The following is a 17619-nucleotide window of genomic DNA, read 5'->3' as shown; positions in this document are numbered from 1 at the left end:
TAGACAAACAGTTTTGTCTGGGGCAGAGCTGGTGCATTTTCAGTTATTGTGTTGTGCAGGTTGTATTAAAGCTTACAATAAATACAACAGCAGAGTCACCACATCATGTTTTATTAAGATTTTAATCCAACATTGGTCTTCATTATGTACAGGAATGACAATGGAAAACAACACAAAAATACATTTTGAGGTATAAGCAGAAAGCACAGTATGTAATGTTGCAATATATATCTATATATATTTTTTATTTCCCACATTTTGTAAACTGATTGACCAGATAAATGCATTTTGTCATTTCAAACCATATAAAACACCTGTTAGTTTCTTGTGAGGTAGAGGACAGTTCTGAGTCATGTAATTCACAATCACAGTTACTTAAAGCATGATATCTATTTACATCATTGGCAAATATTCTAAACCGCAGAATCCCGCCGCCAGTGAGCAGCATTTTTCGTTTTAGACATTTTGCAGTCATGACAAAGTCTGCATTTTTTTTTTTTTTATACATGCTCTTTATTCAGTAGTTCACATTTTACATTATGTTATCATGCAACATAAATAACTTTGAGGAGTATGCATGAGAACTTAATATAGGTTTATGGAAAAATAACATCTTTCTTTATCTTCACTCTGGAATAGGTCTCTTGCTAAAAGGCATACACATTGAAATCATTTATGATGAGCTACTGAGTAATTCTATGTGTGCATTATTTAATGCAGGAGTGCCAAGTACTTGTGCAAATGTGCGTTAATCTGCGGGTTTAATGGGTTTTTAGGCTGCATACAAGAAAAGGTCTGTTGTTCATGGAACACAAAATATGATGAGTTTTGCTCAGCAAGTAGCTATATAGAGCACATGCTGCAAATGATCTGCGCTCTCCATGGCAGGCAATACAAATACTACCCTTTCTTATTACCAATGCAAAAAGGAAAGTGAGAACTTGAATTTTGCTGCATGGGATACACAGACACTACTGCTATTTTTATTGATTTATCTAATAAACCAACACACCATCTTAATGGTAATCACAGTATGATCTCTATACAGCCAGCTGCTGAACAAAGATCAGGTTGAGCACATTACAAATGCCAACCAGCTATTGTGCGTGCACAATAGAAAAGCAAAGCAGCAAACTGTATCCATATCTTAACTATTTAACAATAGCAAGGAAAAGCGGGGTGTGAACTATGTGGTCATATTGCACATCCATATTTATACACATAATCCTGTAACTACCATATTATCAAATATCTTCAAATCAGAAAAAAATATACATTAATTAAAATAATATGCCTTTGTATTTCCAAAGGTAAAATATCAAATCACATTAAGATAAAATAAATAAACCAAATACACATTCAATATATTCTATAATAAAATAGACAAGAAAAAAAAAAAAAAAAAAACTTACCACCTCCTCTAATATGAATTATGGCTTTAAAATTTAGGTGTGCTACTCCATGTCATGTTTCTTAATTATTCTCTAATTGAGAAGCGTTGTGAATGTGTATGCATGTGTTGTCTTCAGTTCATGTGAATAGCCTAGCCGTCCTAGGTCATAGGTGCAGATTTTCTTTAAAGGCCTAGTGCACACTGGAAGTTATAAAAACGCCAGCAGCGTTAGCTGTAGCGTGAGTTTTTCAGTGTTTTAGCAATAGCGTTTTTCAGCTTTTTTTTTTTTAAGCAATGCTATACTCACATAAAAGCTTATAGCTCAAAAAAGTCATAAGCTTAGACCTTGCACACTGGTCGTTTTTACAGTTGCTGTTTTTGGTGTCAGATGTTTTTTTCTGCGGCCAGTAAACTGCACAGCATGTTATCCTATGTGTCCATGCACATGTAGGCTATTTTGGCAGGGGCATTTTCTGGCTGGAAAAAAAACAAGAACTAGTGGAGTTTTTTAGCTGTAAAAATTCTCTAACTCTGATAAAAGCTGAAAAAAGCTTAAAAATGCCAAAAAACGTAAAAGACTCTGCAATTCGGCATTCATCAGCATTTTTGAGCTGTTATGGGAGTAAAGTTTTGCTAAAAAAAAAAATAAAATAAACGCTACTGCTGAAAAAAAAAAAAAAGCCAAAAACTGCTACAAAGCGCTGAAAAACGCTACTGCAAAAATGCTGAAAAGCTCACGCTACGGCTACAGCTTTCCACAGCCAACGCTACTGGCTTTTTTAGAATGTCCAGTGTGCATGAGGCAGGTTAAATCTGTTGAAGTCAGTGTATCTATATATACATATTTGATAGCCATCTGAGAAGTAGCAGAAGAGGGACAGCCCGATTCAATAAGGCAACGCAAAAAAAAAAATGATGTGCAAGGTACAGTAATCCAAGATAACCAGCTTCCGTTATGCTGCGAGCATATCTGATTCTTTCTGGCTGGCTGCTATGCCGCACACTGCATTGTGCTATATGCTGTTAGGATAGGGTTTGTGAAAACCCACTAGTGGTCCTGGCTGGCACACTGCTAAATGTTTACCAATGGTTTTCATATGGTAGTTGCCAGTTCCAAATAGCACCATGTTATTTACGCAGCCAAAAGCAATTCTATCTATTTGTTTTGTGTCATTTGCTGATGAACAAGAAACAGCACCATGTTTGGGTGGAAAGATTCAGAGGGTTACTCATTAAGGCAGGACAAAAAGCAATGACTGCATGCTAAGTTCAGTTGGCCATAGCAACCAATCAGAAATCATCTTTTATCAGATAGATTAGAGATGGCTTCCTGAACTTTCATCATTCGTCCTAGCACACCTAATGAAATGATGTTATCCAAACACTCAATGCAAATTACATTTTAGTAGCTTGAACTGAATAACGCACTTAAACTGTATTCATTAGGAAATCATGTGATTTTGCTGCTGTTAAATCTAGAACACACGAGCTGGCAATATAGCGTATTTAAGTTGTTTTTTTTATATTAAATCATTCCAAATTTTAGAAATCGTGACCATTTAAGCTCAACAACGTAGTACAAACTACTTGAATAGAATTAAATTGCTACAATAGCATTCCTGTTTCACAGTCCTACCACATGGGCTTCACCAACAAGCCTACCAGGCCACTGTCATTTAGCAAGACTGAATGAGCACTGTATCTTGAATCACAATAACTGAGGTACAAGACAAGTATATGTCTGGGTGTCATTAATTAGGGGAAGAACATTCTAGCAAACAACGTAATGCCTCAACATAGGTAAGCAAATGCACAAAACTAATTTGTGAATACACTGCTTTTAAAAATGGAAGCACAGCATAAAAAGGAGGAAAATGTCAATTAAAAAGAGGTTTCTTTTCTTAGCAGCACATACAGTATCTATATCTTTAATAGCAGAGTATTGGTCTCCAGTATAGTCCTGTATTTCCTATTTTCATTCATATTTGAATAAAAAGACCACTGTGCAAGAACATGTACTCAAGCATCGGCTATTTGTACGATGCCCCACAGTGGCAGTCTATGGTATAACGGTGAAATAACCGAATGAATATAAGATATAGTTTTTTTATATACTGTACAAGTCTTCAGAAAAATGAAAAAATAAAAAATAGTTATAATCTGGCTTTCTTGTGTATAATAACCAACAGGGGGTTAATACATTCTTCACTTTAGGAACCTTTGTCCGTCCACAAAACGACACAAAATATGTATTAAGAATAAAATGCATAGAATTGCATATTGTAGAATCCTAGTATCTTTACTAAAAAAATCGGAATATTGTGAATACTGGAGCAAACATGGTGCTAATACCTATAACAACTAAATTCCTTGTTCAACTTTACAAATGATACCTTGCTGCATGCTGTAAGTAATAGCTCCACTTTCCACATTTGTTCCATGGAATTCAATCATATACACTAATGCTAGTATTTTTTACAGGCTAGAACTATAAGGAGTTCAGAAACAAAAAAAAAAAAAAACAAGTACGGCTTAAAAGCAACATATTAAAATAGAAATAAGAGAGCTACCTTGCTGAAATGTTTTTCAAGGTTAAGGAGACCGTCATTGTGAATCGCATCTCTCACCTAGAACAATGTGTACATATCAGTTGTCCCAATGCTTCACTGGATGCATGCTGGTTTAAAATGAGTGAAATACTATGTAAGAACGATACAAATGACAGCCCTGCAGCTCGAACTTCCAAAACAGCAGCTGTAACACCCCTATTTTAAAAAAGTCACTAAAAAAAGTACAAAATATATATAAAAAAAAGGCTAATAAATCATGTTAACTTATGTCAGATTTTTTTTGTTTTGTCAGTGTTTTTGTCTGCTGAAGACTTGTAATTATCTGTTTTGTCTACACCTTTGTATAACTTGGTTAATTCTGAAAGCTTTAATAAAATATTTGAACAAAAAATAATGTCAAATAAGTAAAAGAATATGTGGCCTGAGCTGCTGCGTAATCTATTTTGTAGTTTAGTGAAACAAAATGTACATACTGTACCAAACTAAGGCCTCATACACATAACGTCTTCTAAGCTTGGCTGTAAATGTAATGTTACAGTTCTATTTAGCACAACATAAATCAGTCTCTCAACCAGAGTAGCATGTGAGTGTTTAAAAAGTGGTCTGTCCTGGGTGTCAAATACTCAAACTTATCATTTTTATTTAAAAATTGGTACCTTCCCAACTAATTGCTAATTTACCATGAGCAGTAATTACATTTTAGCAGGGGTTCCCAGAGACCTCAGAATTACTTTTTTTTTTTTTTGGGGGGGTTCTTACAGGGTAAAAAGGTTGAGAAAGGCCTATCTAAAGCAAGCTTGTGCACTGGTGAGTTGACCACAAGTAGAGGGACTAGTACTAATAGGAGTTCCAAAATCTATGGTAAAATGCAGAAGACACCAATTTTGGTGCCCAAGTGTACGAGGCCTACCAGTTCTTGAAATAATCTGATTATTCTATAAGTCTACGACCACTACAGATAAAATAGGGACGACATATCATAAGACAAACATTGCTTTGTGCACAGACCTCAAATATATCCATTGTCTCCTATAAATATTGTGTCTGCCTAAAGCAGGACCTTTTATTTGAGTTTATGCTACAGATTTTATGCAATAGGGAAAACATACAGTCATACAAAAATAAGTACATTTAAATTGCCCCCATTCTTCTTAGCGTGCATAGTTGTATTTCTAAAATATTGACTTGAAAAATTATAGTGTGGGTAGCAGCCATTTCACTTAATTTGGGAAATCAGCTCAGGCAGTGTCATTTGTAGAACTAGTTAGCACTACATGTGTAATATATGCATTTATATCATACTATTTGGCCAACAAAAACAGCCACGTGTATGTAAAGAGGGCATTGTGAAGCTCCCGAAGCTGAAAGGCTGTCTTATTCAAACCGTGGCTCCCAAGATTTGTAATTTTACTAGTCTCAGTGTGGCCTATGGCAAGAAGAAAAGCTCAGGTGTTCCCTTGTTACAGATGGCACAAAACAAGAGATGATAGGAGTCACAACAGCTCTGCCACTAGTGAGCATGAGGTTGATCAGTGGCTAGGCCCTATTTGTAACACAACCTACAATTGTCCAAAAAGGTGAAGTCACTAAAATCTTTCCTTTAGTGTACAGAACAGTAGGCCTAAGAAGGAGCTAGCCGTAGGCTAGCAGGCCCTGTCTACGCTACAAGAGGGTGCTGCCGAGAGCACAGACCCAATAAAAAAAGTATGCAGCTTTTATCTCAAGTGAAAAAAGGACACTACTTCCACTCATTCTACAAGATTACATAAAATGCTGAATAAAAATTCTGTTTTGGTATTAATGTAAAAACTACTGAAAACTACAAACCACCAAGTATTAGCAGCAAGGGCCTGTTCATACAGCCCCATTATACTAAATCAGCTTCAAACGCTTGCACAACTATCTTTTCTTCAGGTCTCCGAAGAGGCACCTTACAAAAAGGAATCCTTCAAGAAGAATTTCAAAAAGCAGGAAGGTCAAGGGCTGACTGGCCATGGGAAGCTCTGACGTTACATTGGTGCTAACAGCTAATTAGCAAATTGTCAAGTAATTTTAGTGGGCATCAGTCACGGGGCAGTTTTGATGCCTTCGCAGCCCAAGATTCATAAATTTTATTAGAACATTACACCATCCAATATGGTTTCCTTTTAATAGAATATTAATATGGCTAATCTAGATCCAAATAATTTTCACATTAATAAAAATTTTCATATAGAAGTATATTTTGAGGACACAAAACGCCTCACTGAATTATAGAAAAATAACCGACTTTACAACATAGCAGACAACAGATCTGTCCTATATTATTATCTGAAGCCTTCAAAGGCCAGTATTTAGGATGTTGGAACACATGAAAGTGCTTATTTCCTGCTTCCCTGAGTAAATAAGTCAGTCAGTCTGCTCACTGCACAGCCTCTGATTAACCCATATTGCAGTGCTTTATTGCCATTGCCGCCAATAGTGACGTCATTTTTTTTTTTTTTTAAATCTTTTTTTATTTTTTTTATTTGCCTAAGTGAACTCATGTCCATTAGTGCAGTTTAGATTTCCTTTCTAATCTAAATGTCTGGCCAAAAAACGATTAGAATACCCAACTTTTACTGGGCAAAAACACATTTCGCAAACAAGCAAGCTTATTCATACATTTTTTTATAAACTCCTGAAACTAAAATATGTATGTACGCATATTGCCAGAAAAGTATATTAGGTGGTCATTAATACCCAGCAATATTAAATCTCATCACTTATATATGGAGGGGAAAAAAAACAAAAATGGCACATCTGGCTGAAAGTATATGGTGTGTCATTTAGTTTTAAAAAATCAGTGGCTAAATATGAAGTTCTGGGGTGTAACAATAGCCACAGCGAACCCCCACAACACTGTTAAGGGTCCCAACTACACAGAGTACATACAAAGGTCGCAGTGGGGTAACTTATTCAGTGTGGTAAGGGATGTAAAAGGCACAAAAGCCTTATGATCATGTGTCTAAAGAAATACCAGGGTCTCATTTTCACTCTGTTACTTTACTAGAGTAAACAGAGGAAGAATTTGGTTGCTACAGACAACAAAAACAGCAAGGCCACCAAAAAAGGTCCGCTGTCATATGTGGGTAAAAGGATGAGAAGGTTGGGATTTCATTTTTTTTTTTTCAAGCATGAATTTAAAATTTGAAATGGTTGTGTATCCTTCTTCCTACCTAGTCACCTTTAAAGACAACAAAATGATCATGACATTTCAAGCCTCTTCCCAATTCGGGCTCGTCAAACCAAACGGTTTTATAAAACAAAACTAAAGCACTGACAGAACTTTGCATTGGTCTTGAAAATACTGAATAAAACCATTTCCACTTTACACAAATATACAAAAAGAAGCATGCTATAACAAATACACCACATAACGATATAGCCAATATTGTCCTTACAGCTGGCATATAAATGTGCCTGAGGCGAATAAAACACATAAGCAGTCATGGTATGGTCTGACGCTTTAAGAGCAAGGTCATCTCAATCCAGATAAAACTTTATAATATATACAATTTTACAAAGGCAAATAAAATGTTAATCAACAAGGAAATTAAAACAATGGCACCTATATAAGTTCAAAAGGATAATTTGTATATAAAAAAAAAAAAAATAATGACAATAATTCACATTATTATGCTACAATAAATCATTGTGTATATACAGAAATTATTGTAATAAATAGTACAAAAAATAGTATTCATATTTGAAAAGGGAAACAATGCACGGTGTAATATTGTAAATAGACTAATAATATTTAATAAAAGCAGTAATAAAAGAAAAGGAAGTAAAACTGGACTGGGTATAATAAAACGTATGCAAAGAGCAATGGCTAATATTGATTAGTACGTCTTTTTAGCCGCAAACACTGCTTAGCAACATTTTCAGCAGTCAAATCAGGTTTGGTTAATGTAATTCTGGTTTTGAGTAATGAAAGCAAAACTAATGGGTTAGTATTGGCTATCATTTTTTTTTGTTTCACTTATAATATAAGGGGGAATATCAGATAAATTCTTTATGCTAGTCTAAACAATAATCTTAAAAGGGAATAAATATGATGTTTTTCTAATTGTATTTAATGCTAAAAGTAAAATATTAAAAGAAAAACATTTTTTTTAATGGATAAATATATAATATTTTTTTTCTATTAGTTTATTTTTACCATTTTGCAAAAAGCAGGCAGGCAGTTACTTTCTCCAGTTCATTATAAAGCTCTGCTTTGAAATAGCCAGGAGATGAGAAGAGACAAATTTCAAAGTTAGAGGCAGCAGAGACACACTCCCTCTCTGTACTAGCAGAAGCAGGCTGTTTGGCCTGGTCAATTTATGCAAAACATTTCATTTTACACAGCATGCTTTGCTAAGTGTCATTGGATATATTACCGATAACCTGGTCATTTGTGAAATAAGGATTTTATAACCAAACTGACACCAAAGGCAAAACCTGTTTCTTTAGTTTTGCACAAAGTGGAGAGGGATTAGAACCCCTGTCATTTTTTTTCTTGTGGTCTGTGCACCCTTTAGGGAGGTGCACACTCTCAAAAATGAAGTAAAAGAAAATCCCAAATTTTGGTTTGAAACCAAAACCCCTGTTTTTAATGTGAACTGTTAGACAGGACAATTCGGGCTTGTTACAGGCTAGTTGGTAAATTAAGCTGGGAATTTTTCTTTGTTTTTGTTTGAGGTTAAGGCCAGTTATAGGTTGGGGCAGTTGCCATTTGTCTGTACCGTTTGACACCAGAACAGTGGGAAAACGTTCCAATGGAGACACTAGTTCTGGTGACCCTGTTGGCATCCCGGGAATCCCTCACTTTGGAGGAATTTCGTCTCTCTTCCTGCTTTGTTTTGGGACAGAAGAGATGAGAAATCCCCTAAATGTGACACAGATGGTGGAAAAAAAACTGACAGGGGTTATTATCCTCCATCCAAATTAAAAAAAAAAAAAAAGTACCTTTAGTTATACGACTTAAAAACATGTAACATTGGGTTATTGAAAAAAAACAACAAAGAGTAAAATAAATATTTTCCCTTAAAAAACAGCAAAGGCTGTGTTTTATCATATCCTTACTTATTGTGCGAATAGAACAAAAAACATGGCCAGTCCAGTCCTAAGCCTAGAACACACGAGCCGGATGTCAGGTGGCATCGGCTGGTTCAAAAGAAACCATCCGGCATTAGTCCAGTGTGTATGGCAGCCAGTCTGACAGAAGCTGGCCGTGCGGCCGGCCGAAAAAGGTCTCCTGACTGGCTCCCGATGATCGAGAGCGCTGACCGGAGTGTTCTAGTGGGGGAGGGGGGGTGTTCGAACACAATAGCACAGCATGAGAGATTGCTGCACTAACAAACAAATATCGGATTGTTAGTAAAGTGGCTCCGACCTGAACTGTTAGGCCCCTTTCACACGGAGCAGACCGTATTGCGATCCGCTCCGGCACTTTTTTTTTTTTTTCTCACGGACACGGATGACATTTGTGTCATCCGGTCCGTATGTCTGCATATCATCCCATCCGTTTGCGGATGATATACGGACATAATGTATTCCTATGGGGATTGTGGATGTCAGCGGATGACACCGCTGACATCCGATTTTGCGTCCTTTCCGTTTTTTGAACGGAAGAAAAAATAGGGTTCTGTTCCGTTCCAAAAAACTGAACAGAACTGAAAGGACGCAAACAGGATGTCATCCGCTGACGTCTGCAATCCCATTGACATGCATTATGTCCGTATATCACCCGCAAACGGATGGGGTGATATACGGACATACGAAACGCCCGTGTGAAAGGGGCCTTAATTTTTTTTTCTTTCGACTGAAAAAAATAAAAAAAAGTGGTGTGTATGAAGCTTTAGTGGCTGCAGATCGAATCAAGCAAAACCCGACTGTGTGTAGCCAGCCTAATGCCCATCTGATATCACCTTGGAGTTTAAACTTAGTTGTACACAGACCTGTTTGGAAAGAGCTTTCCAGAGACAGTATTCTAATGAGTAGGACAACGGCCAATAACCAGGTACTAAAGAGTTGAGGTTTGGTAAGGTAGAATATTAAAGAGACTTTAAGATTAGCAAAGACTTATACCAGAGTCAGGAAATTTAGCATAGAATTACACTGGAGTCAGGAAATTTAGGTATATTTTATCTAAATCCAACTGTTAATTACACCCAAACATCATCAGAGCACCTGTCTTTTATGGTACCAACAGACAACAATCTTCTGATATGGTTATCTTTTGTCAGACTGGGTGACTATTTGTCTGTGACCAGCTGCTCACTGCTGGAATAAAACAGTTGGTCTAGCAGGTTGGAAAACCCATCCCATTCCATACAGTTCCACTGCTAAGAACCTGGACTCAGCTCTCACTCTCCTCCAACCCACTCTAATGAGGATAATTCATTGAGTTCCAATGAGCTAAACCTGCAAGTTTGGAAGGCAAGTGACAGCTTTATCGAAGTGTGACTGGATCATGCCTGCATGATCAAACATCTGAAGGCTATTAACAGCTTTACAGATAAGAGAAGAGCCATTTTGTGACTTGAAACCTCAAGGTGCATGTATAAGACAGGTGCTCCTTTTGGTGTCACTGGTGCTCCTTATGCTAAGAGACTGGTAATTACTATCTGGTTACAGTGATGGCCAGACACTAAAATGTAATAGCAGCACGACTCGTCCTTTATATATGCCTGTACCTTGTTTTTGTGTTTTTTGGGCTCTGGGAGAGCATTCAATGTCCAACTTAACATCTCTTTAACATGTCTAGCACCAAATACCCTTACAAATGAAGTGTCTTGTGCCACCACATCCATGAATCAGGATGACTGTCAGCAGATCAGTGAAGCACAAAATAAGGTAAGGAAGACTTAATTTTGTGAATTTGGCATGTCCAGCACCATGTTTCCAAAACATGGTTATAATTATCTGATGGAGCTGGGGTTGTCATTTGCAGAATCGCTGTCACTTTGCTTTGCATAGACAAGATGAAAATGTCTCTTTAAGCATAACCTGTAAAGGCCTGCACAAAAGCATAATCAACTTTGATTACTTCAGATAATAAGTAAACAATGTCACTAAAAATTATGTCTATAGCCATTTTGTGTATTGTCAAAAAACGGCAAAGATTGGTCATAAATTATAGATGCATTTTTTAGTGCATTTATTTTGTTCCTATAACGCAATTCAAAGCAGAAAAACTGGGTGGCACACTATTATCAATGCACTTGTATATATTTTGTGTTCTTTTTATTGGGTTACTTGGTAAATTAGGCAGAGCAGCCCCAAAATAGCCATGACATAAATTTCACTCTCTTATTTATTGCGAACTTCAGTGCAGCAGTGACAATAAACTGGTTCTGCAGACAGTCTTCCTATACACAACACTTCAGTGATATTACTTTATGTATGTATTCAGCACAAAGGCAAAAGGCAGTGATTTTTCTTTTTGTAAACCAGAGTAATCCTAGGGCTAGATGGTCAATTTCTATTCTTAGAAACTGAACAAAATCTTCTAGTGCAAAAAAAAATTACTCTTTTGTGCTACTACAGAAGATTGTTGGGTGATAAGTCTCATGAGATTGATCTCGCTGTATACACGTAAGTGGCAAAAATTGCCCAAGAATCTCCTAAATGAATGATTGCTAAGCAACATTGTGCAATTGTGAGAGATTGATTATTCAGTGGGGATACTAAAAATCTCCTATGTAGCAGCCCTCATTAAATTGATTGTGATATAAGCAGAGATCAATCTAATCAGATTTTAGTAGTGTGACTGAACTAATAAAAGATCATCCACGTAGCCCTAGGGTAGGAGGTTCTCTATTTAAGAGTGAATCCTTTCTCCAATGTCCTCTTTATGAAGGGGCCCCCACCTGCCACCTGTTTCTGAAAAAAACGTTTGATCCCAGTTAACTCTCCATTGAAACACAGCTATAGAGTGTCATTCATATAAGAGTAGACACGTTTTAAAACAGGAGATAATGATTGCTACAGGCAGAGGTTTTTTTTTTTTTTGCAGTAGTATATTTTTTTAAAGCTAAACTCCAAACCACTATTAAAAAAAAAAAACCACCAGATTACTGCATTTTTTTTCATTACAGCACATAGATTGAAATATTGAGGGGCAGCTCTAGGAGCCAGCCAGGCCCTGCTGTGGAGCACACATGTCGACAGTAGGAGAAAGCAAATTTGATGAAGTCTTCAATTTGTTTCTGATCTTTCATTGTCCAATTAGCAGGGGCTGTTTTTCGAAACTAAGCCGTATTGTTGCTGCTGGAGTGGGCAAGTATCTGGTTGGGCCGTGTGACACAGGTGCCTGGATTGCAAGACAGGCTGAATGGAATTACAAATCCTTTGGTAGGTAAACAGCTTGCATATAAATGCATTTTAATTGTGTATTTAACCTCTGTCCCTGGAGTTCAGCTTTAAAGTGCAACCTCTGTAAAAAGAAGTCATTGAGCATAAATTTATACATTTGTCTTAAAAAAGTCCAGGACTGCAACAGAAACCATAAAATATAAATACCCAAGTTACTGCATGATAGAAGGAGCCTGTGGCAAACAAGTTGTTGATCACTTCATTATAACATCTGAATGTGAAGGATTACATGGTGTACAGGGTTAGTATGGCCTACTCCTAGCGGTCATTATAAAACATTGGAAGATGTCTATTGTACTTTTATAAATGCATACAAGCCCATTTGGCTTTCTGAGCTGGAGAAGAACATGTCTCAAAGAAAAAAACATTAAAGCACCCCATACATTTGGACATAGTCAATGAAAAATTTTAGGACTTCTTATATCAGGACGAAAAAATTAGATCAGCAAAAAAAAAAAAAAGAAGAGAAATCTAGTAGCAGCAATATGTCATGGCTGGTCTAAAAGAAAGTGGGACTGTCCAGTAGCTGCCACACATTTGGAAAAAGAAAGTGCACACAGGATGCAATGCTGGAGTATATGGATCCTAAGTCTCATCTGGAGAGCACAAACCAGTAGTCGCCCATTTGAACTATGTTGGGTGCTGCAACTCTGACAATATCAGGGATAGGCTTGTGATGCCAGAACTTTACTGCACATTACAAAGAGCAACACGAAGAGAAAAAGTGGACAAGGTTCTTTAGCTAAGAACAGTTGAAAAATACTCATGAAACTGGCAAGTATGCCAGCCTTAGAGTAGTTAAGAACCATGTATATTTCTGATGTCTTATTTCTAAGTGGCAGTAACCCCTCTATTACGGTACACAGCAAAAAAAAAAAAAAACTGCTCACATCCTAGTCCACATCAAAATATAAACCCTGTTTCAAATATGACTGGTCTGTAAGCTGTGCATCTACTCCCCGTTAACAGTCTTAGCTGATTTCAATATCTGAAGCTTCAGATCTTTTATCATGAGCTCGAGCTTCTCCCTGGCTTCCCGTTCTCTACGCAGCTCATCCTGCAGCTCTCTCCGATCAGCTTCAGCTTGGTCCAGTCTCTGTCGCAATTCTAAAAGCTAAAAGGAAGATACACAATGTTATTGTAAGTAACCATAAAAGTTTCTAGCTTGTATATTAGGCAAGGGGCTGTGAAAAAAAAACATTACTTTTTACTATGGTAACAGTAAAGGGTTAAGTACCAGCTTATCAGTAATCTTTTAAATCACAATGAGCCTCATTTACAAACAAAACTGAAAATAGCAGCTCTCCATATTACCCATAGGTACCAGACAGTCTCATTCTTCCAGTCAAGGGGGGAAGAATAGAGAAAGAACTGGCTTGGTTGTTAAGGGCAGACTCTAAAGCCTAGTACACACGCAACGATTTTCCGCCAACCGGTCGTCCGTCTTTTGTCCAGAGTGGTGTTTTGTTGGTTGGAATGTCGACCGACAAAATTCTACTTCAGAAGTGATGTCATGTGTTGGTTTGCTATCTTTGTGTTCTTTCTTCTCTGAGCATGCCTAGTCTTGCTCATAAGATTTTTCCCTGTCTAAATCTGTACTGACAGCACGAAAATCGGCCGGGTTTTGACGGAGGACAAAAATATTATAGCCTGCACACCAGATTTTTTCGGTCGAAAAGTCGGAGTCGGTTGTCGGAAGCATCATACTAAAAGCCGAAAATCGGCAGATCGGTCGTCGGACGAAAATTCCCTGCCGAATTTCGACGTGTGTGTACGAGGCTTTAGTGAAGGCCCACGGTCATACATATTCGCAAGTAAGCTTTTTAATTGTAAATGTGGGAATATAGATAACATTAAAAGCAGAGGACAAAAGAAAACCTAATGACAGTATGCAGCTTGAATATTTGACACTTCCATGCATGCAGCTCCTTATAAAAGGACCCCTCTAGTGGTCAGAAATAGGCACTGCATCTGACCTAATGTAATAACTTAATTCATTACAAATGTTGCTCATTTATTAATCTGACTGTATGGTCATTTTAATTTATTCATCATTTCTCAATAGTAATGACTGTATTATAATGACTAATATTGTATTTATTTTGACATAAAAGAAAAAAAATCATGTTTAGAGAATTTGTTTTCCTAAGTTTTATCACATTGAAACATCTGTGGCCAGTCCACACAATTATATTCAATATTCACACACTAAAAGAACACTTTTCTTTCCTAATCCTACATTACAAGAAACAGGCTCTCTAAATTTTAGACCAATGGGATATCCAAATTAGTGTAACGGAGGGGTGGGCAACACAGCAATCAAACGCCAATAGGCCCAAGTAATAAATGGGTCAAAAAAGGGCTCAAAGGAACTGAGAAAGCGGCTTAAAGCACCTTACGAAAACCAGCATCTGAAAAGCTGGGAAACGTCCACTTCATAAAAAGTGGCTGCTTTGCAAACCTGGGAAACAGAGGCCGGATGCTGAAAAGATGAAAAAGATGTAGTGGAATGTGCACAGACAGCAAAGGGTGAAACCTTACCCTTAAAACTATAGACTTGAATGAGGAGACAGTGAATCTACTAGGAAATAGCAGAGCAGGGTGTCCGCTACGGTGGCTCTTAGAGTGAACCCAACTGTCTAAAATAATCTGTAGCAGAAATATAGACTTGAACAGCACAAACCACCTCAAGACAGTGAAGAGAAATTTCCCTGGGATGTTTGGGAGGACAGGAAGAGGGAAGCACAATGAGCTGGTTAAGGTGGAAGGAGGAACCCACCTTAGGAAGAAAAGAGGACTCATCACAGGATAAAGCACACAGAGGTAATCGCAACCGAAAAGGCAACCTTAAAGCCCCTTTCACACGGGCAGACCAATCAGGTCTGCCTGTCAGCTTTTTAGGCAGACCTGATCGGTTCTTTCAGTCTCCTCTATTGAGTGGCAGGTGTCAATGGACATTTCTTTATTTACTTCCTGGTTTTCATGCCTAGAAAAATAATGTCAAACATCCCAGAAGTGCTCAGGAAAGGAGGAGGGGTTTTCCCAGCTAAGCACACCCTCCTGTCTGTATGCCTTAGCTAAGGGCTGATGGAATCCAGGAAGTAATTGCTACATGAATCATCTACCCTTACTTTAGATGTCCACAGCCAGGAATTCTAGGGGGGTGTTTTTCTAAGTGATATAAAAGCATTGAGACCTAGATGGACGGGGGGTTTGCTTTGAATATTAGAAATTATTTTTTAATATAGCGCTTTGGGCTATATTAAAGTGTAGTGTAGTAAAGTGTAGTAAAGTGTAGTTCTGCTTTAAATATGAGTTCTAAATAAACCCTTGCAATCAGATTCAAAGTACATTTCAGGGAAAATCTTGCTAAAAAATATGGGGCTATCATGACTGACCTTTTGGAAATGATAGTTGGAGGTCACACCAATTCATTGGCATGAATACTTTGAGTGCCTGACCAAGTAGAAGTAGGCAGATCAGGAGTTTTTACTTCAAACTAAGTTTCCAATCTGCATACTTGCTTGGGACAGAAAATACAGAAGTGAGAGACAGCAAGTTTCCTGAAATACATTAGTCCTCAAAACTAAAAAAGCTAATTCAAAAAAGGAGACTACATGTTCAACATTTCCAGTTAGTAAGTAATATAATTCATTCTCTGTAACAGCTTCCAAGTTCTGTAACGTGTATAATTTACATCTGATTCAAATGTACACATCTCCAAGCAGTGCATTAACACTCCAGAGGTTACACTTTCACACACTGTCAGCTGTTCAGAAAGTGTAATAAGCAGACTTTAATTCTAGGATGCAAGCCCAACAAAAAAAAGGCATATATTGTAAAATTGCTTTAAAAGCAAAGCTGTACTCAATTCCCCCATTTCTAGCAGTGGGCATACATCCCAAATCTTTTGCCGAAGCCCAAAAACTGATGCTGTGGTTGGATACAAAAAAAGAAAATTTATACACTTATGGGCCATACACACTATAAGATTTTCTGAAGACTTTTTCCTTTAGACTTATCAAAACTAGGGATGCACCGAAATTTCGGCCACCAAAATTATCGGCCGAAAATGAGCCTATCCCATTTCGGCCGATAATGGGTTAACATCGCCGAAATGAATATGGCCGCCGGGAGAAAGGAGGAGGGCGCAGCGTAGGGCAGGTTTTAAAAGTCCCGCCTCTGGCCGGCCGGCCGCCCGCCTCTCAATGACGTCCCTACTACGATCTGTGCATGAATGAAGGGACATACCAGGCGAGAGGGCGGGGCGAGCGGCCGCTAATAGATACAACTATGTGAGCCTTCACTTCACTTCCCTGTCAGGCATGTATCTCCTCTGACAGGGAAGTGAAGGCTCACATAGTTGTATCTATTAGCGGCCGCTCGCCCCCCCCCCCCCCCCCGCCCAATGTCAGGTCAGTTCTCATTCACACACAGTACCACTGAGCTGACAGGGAAGGATCACATAGTTATATCTATTAGCGGCCGCTCCCCCCGCCCCGAGTGTCCGTTCATTCATATACATCGTGCCGCTGACAGGGAATTGAAGAGAAGTGAAGCTCACATAGTGACAGCTATTAGCGGCCGCTCGCTCGCCCTCCCTCCCGCCCGGTGTGTCACTTGATTCATGGACAGATGGTAGTAGTAGTGACATCACCGGGAAGCGGGCCGCCGGCCAGAGGCGGGCCTTTTGAATAATGGACACCGGAGGAGCTGAGTTAGTAGGAGAGGGACGCTGAGGCTGATGCGGGGGGGGGGGGGGAGGGAGGAGGGGTGATAGCTGAGGCAGCTTACGATTGGTATTAGTATTAATTATGCAGCATGAGGGGGTTAATGTATTGTCACTGCTGGATTAGTGACCGACCAGTGGCAGTTAATTAACCCTTTTGTGCTGCAGTAGTGCAACCAGTATCAGTGTTAATTAACACTGATACTGGTTGCACTAATGCAGCACAAAGGGGTTAATTAACTGCCACTGGTCGGTCACTAATAGATGAGTGACCAGCAGTGACAATACATTAACCCCCTCATGCTGCATAATACAAATACCATTGGTAATTAAATTAACCTATTGCCAACCCATCACAGTACATATACTGCGACAGGGTGGCAGCGACAGGTGTACGTCGCTGCCTGTTTTTGGTGTATACCCCTGTTCCATCTAAAATTATTTGGGGGAAAAAGTCATTTTCGGTTTTCGGCCAAGGGCATCCTGCATTTTCGGTTTCGGTCTAAAATTTTAATTTCAGTGCATCCCTAATCAAAACCATATAA

General features: G+C 38.2%; 1 protein-coding gene across 2 annotated transcripts in view; it reads right to left on the bottom strand.

Annotated features, from left to right (window-relative positions):
- Positions 1-12797: 12797 nt before the first annotated feature.
- Positions 12798-17619, bottom strand: part of SKIL (SKI like proto-oncogene) — a 76372-nt gene continuing 71550 nt past the window's right edge. For both annotated transcript variants that reach the window (XM_082252437.1, XM_082252438.1), the window contains exon 6: positions 12798-13459. In XM_082252437.1, coding sequence (XP_082108563.1) covers positions 13298-13459 — 162 coding nt within the window. In that variant the 3' untranslated portion in view covers positions 12798-13297. The remainder of the gene's footprint in view (positions 13460-17619) is intronic.

This window comes from Pelophylax lessonae (genome assembly GCF_965119305.1).
Source record: "Pelophylax lessonae genome assembly, chromosome: 3".
NCBI lineage: Eukaryota > Metazoa > Chordata > Amphibia > Anura > Ranidae > Pelophylax > Pelophylax lessonae.
Note: the sequence above shows the minus strand (reverse complement) of the source record. Positions and strands in the feature narration are given on the sequence as shown.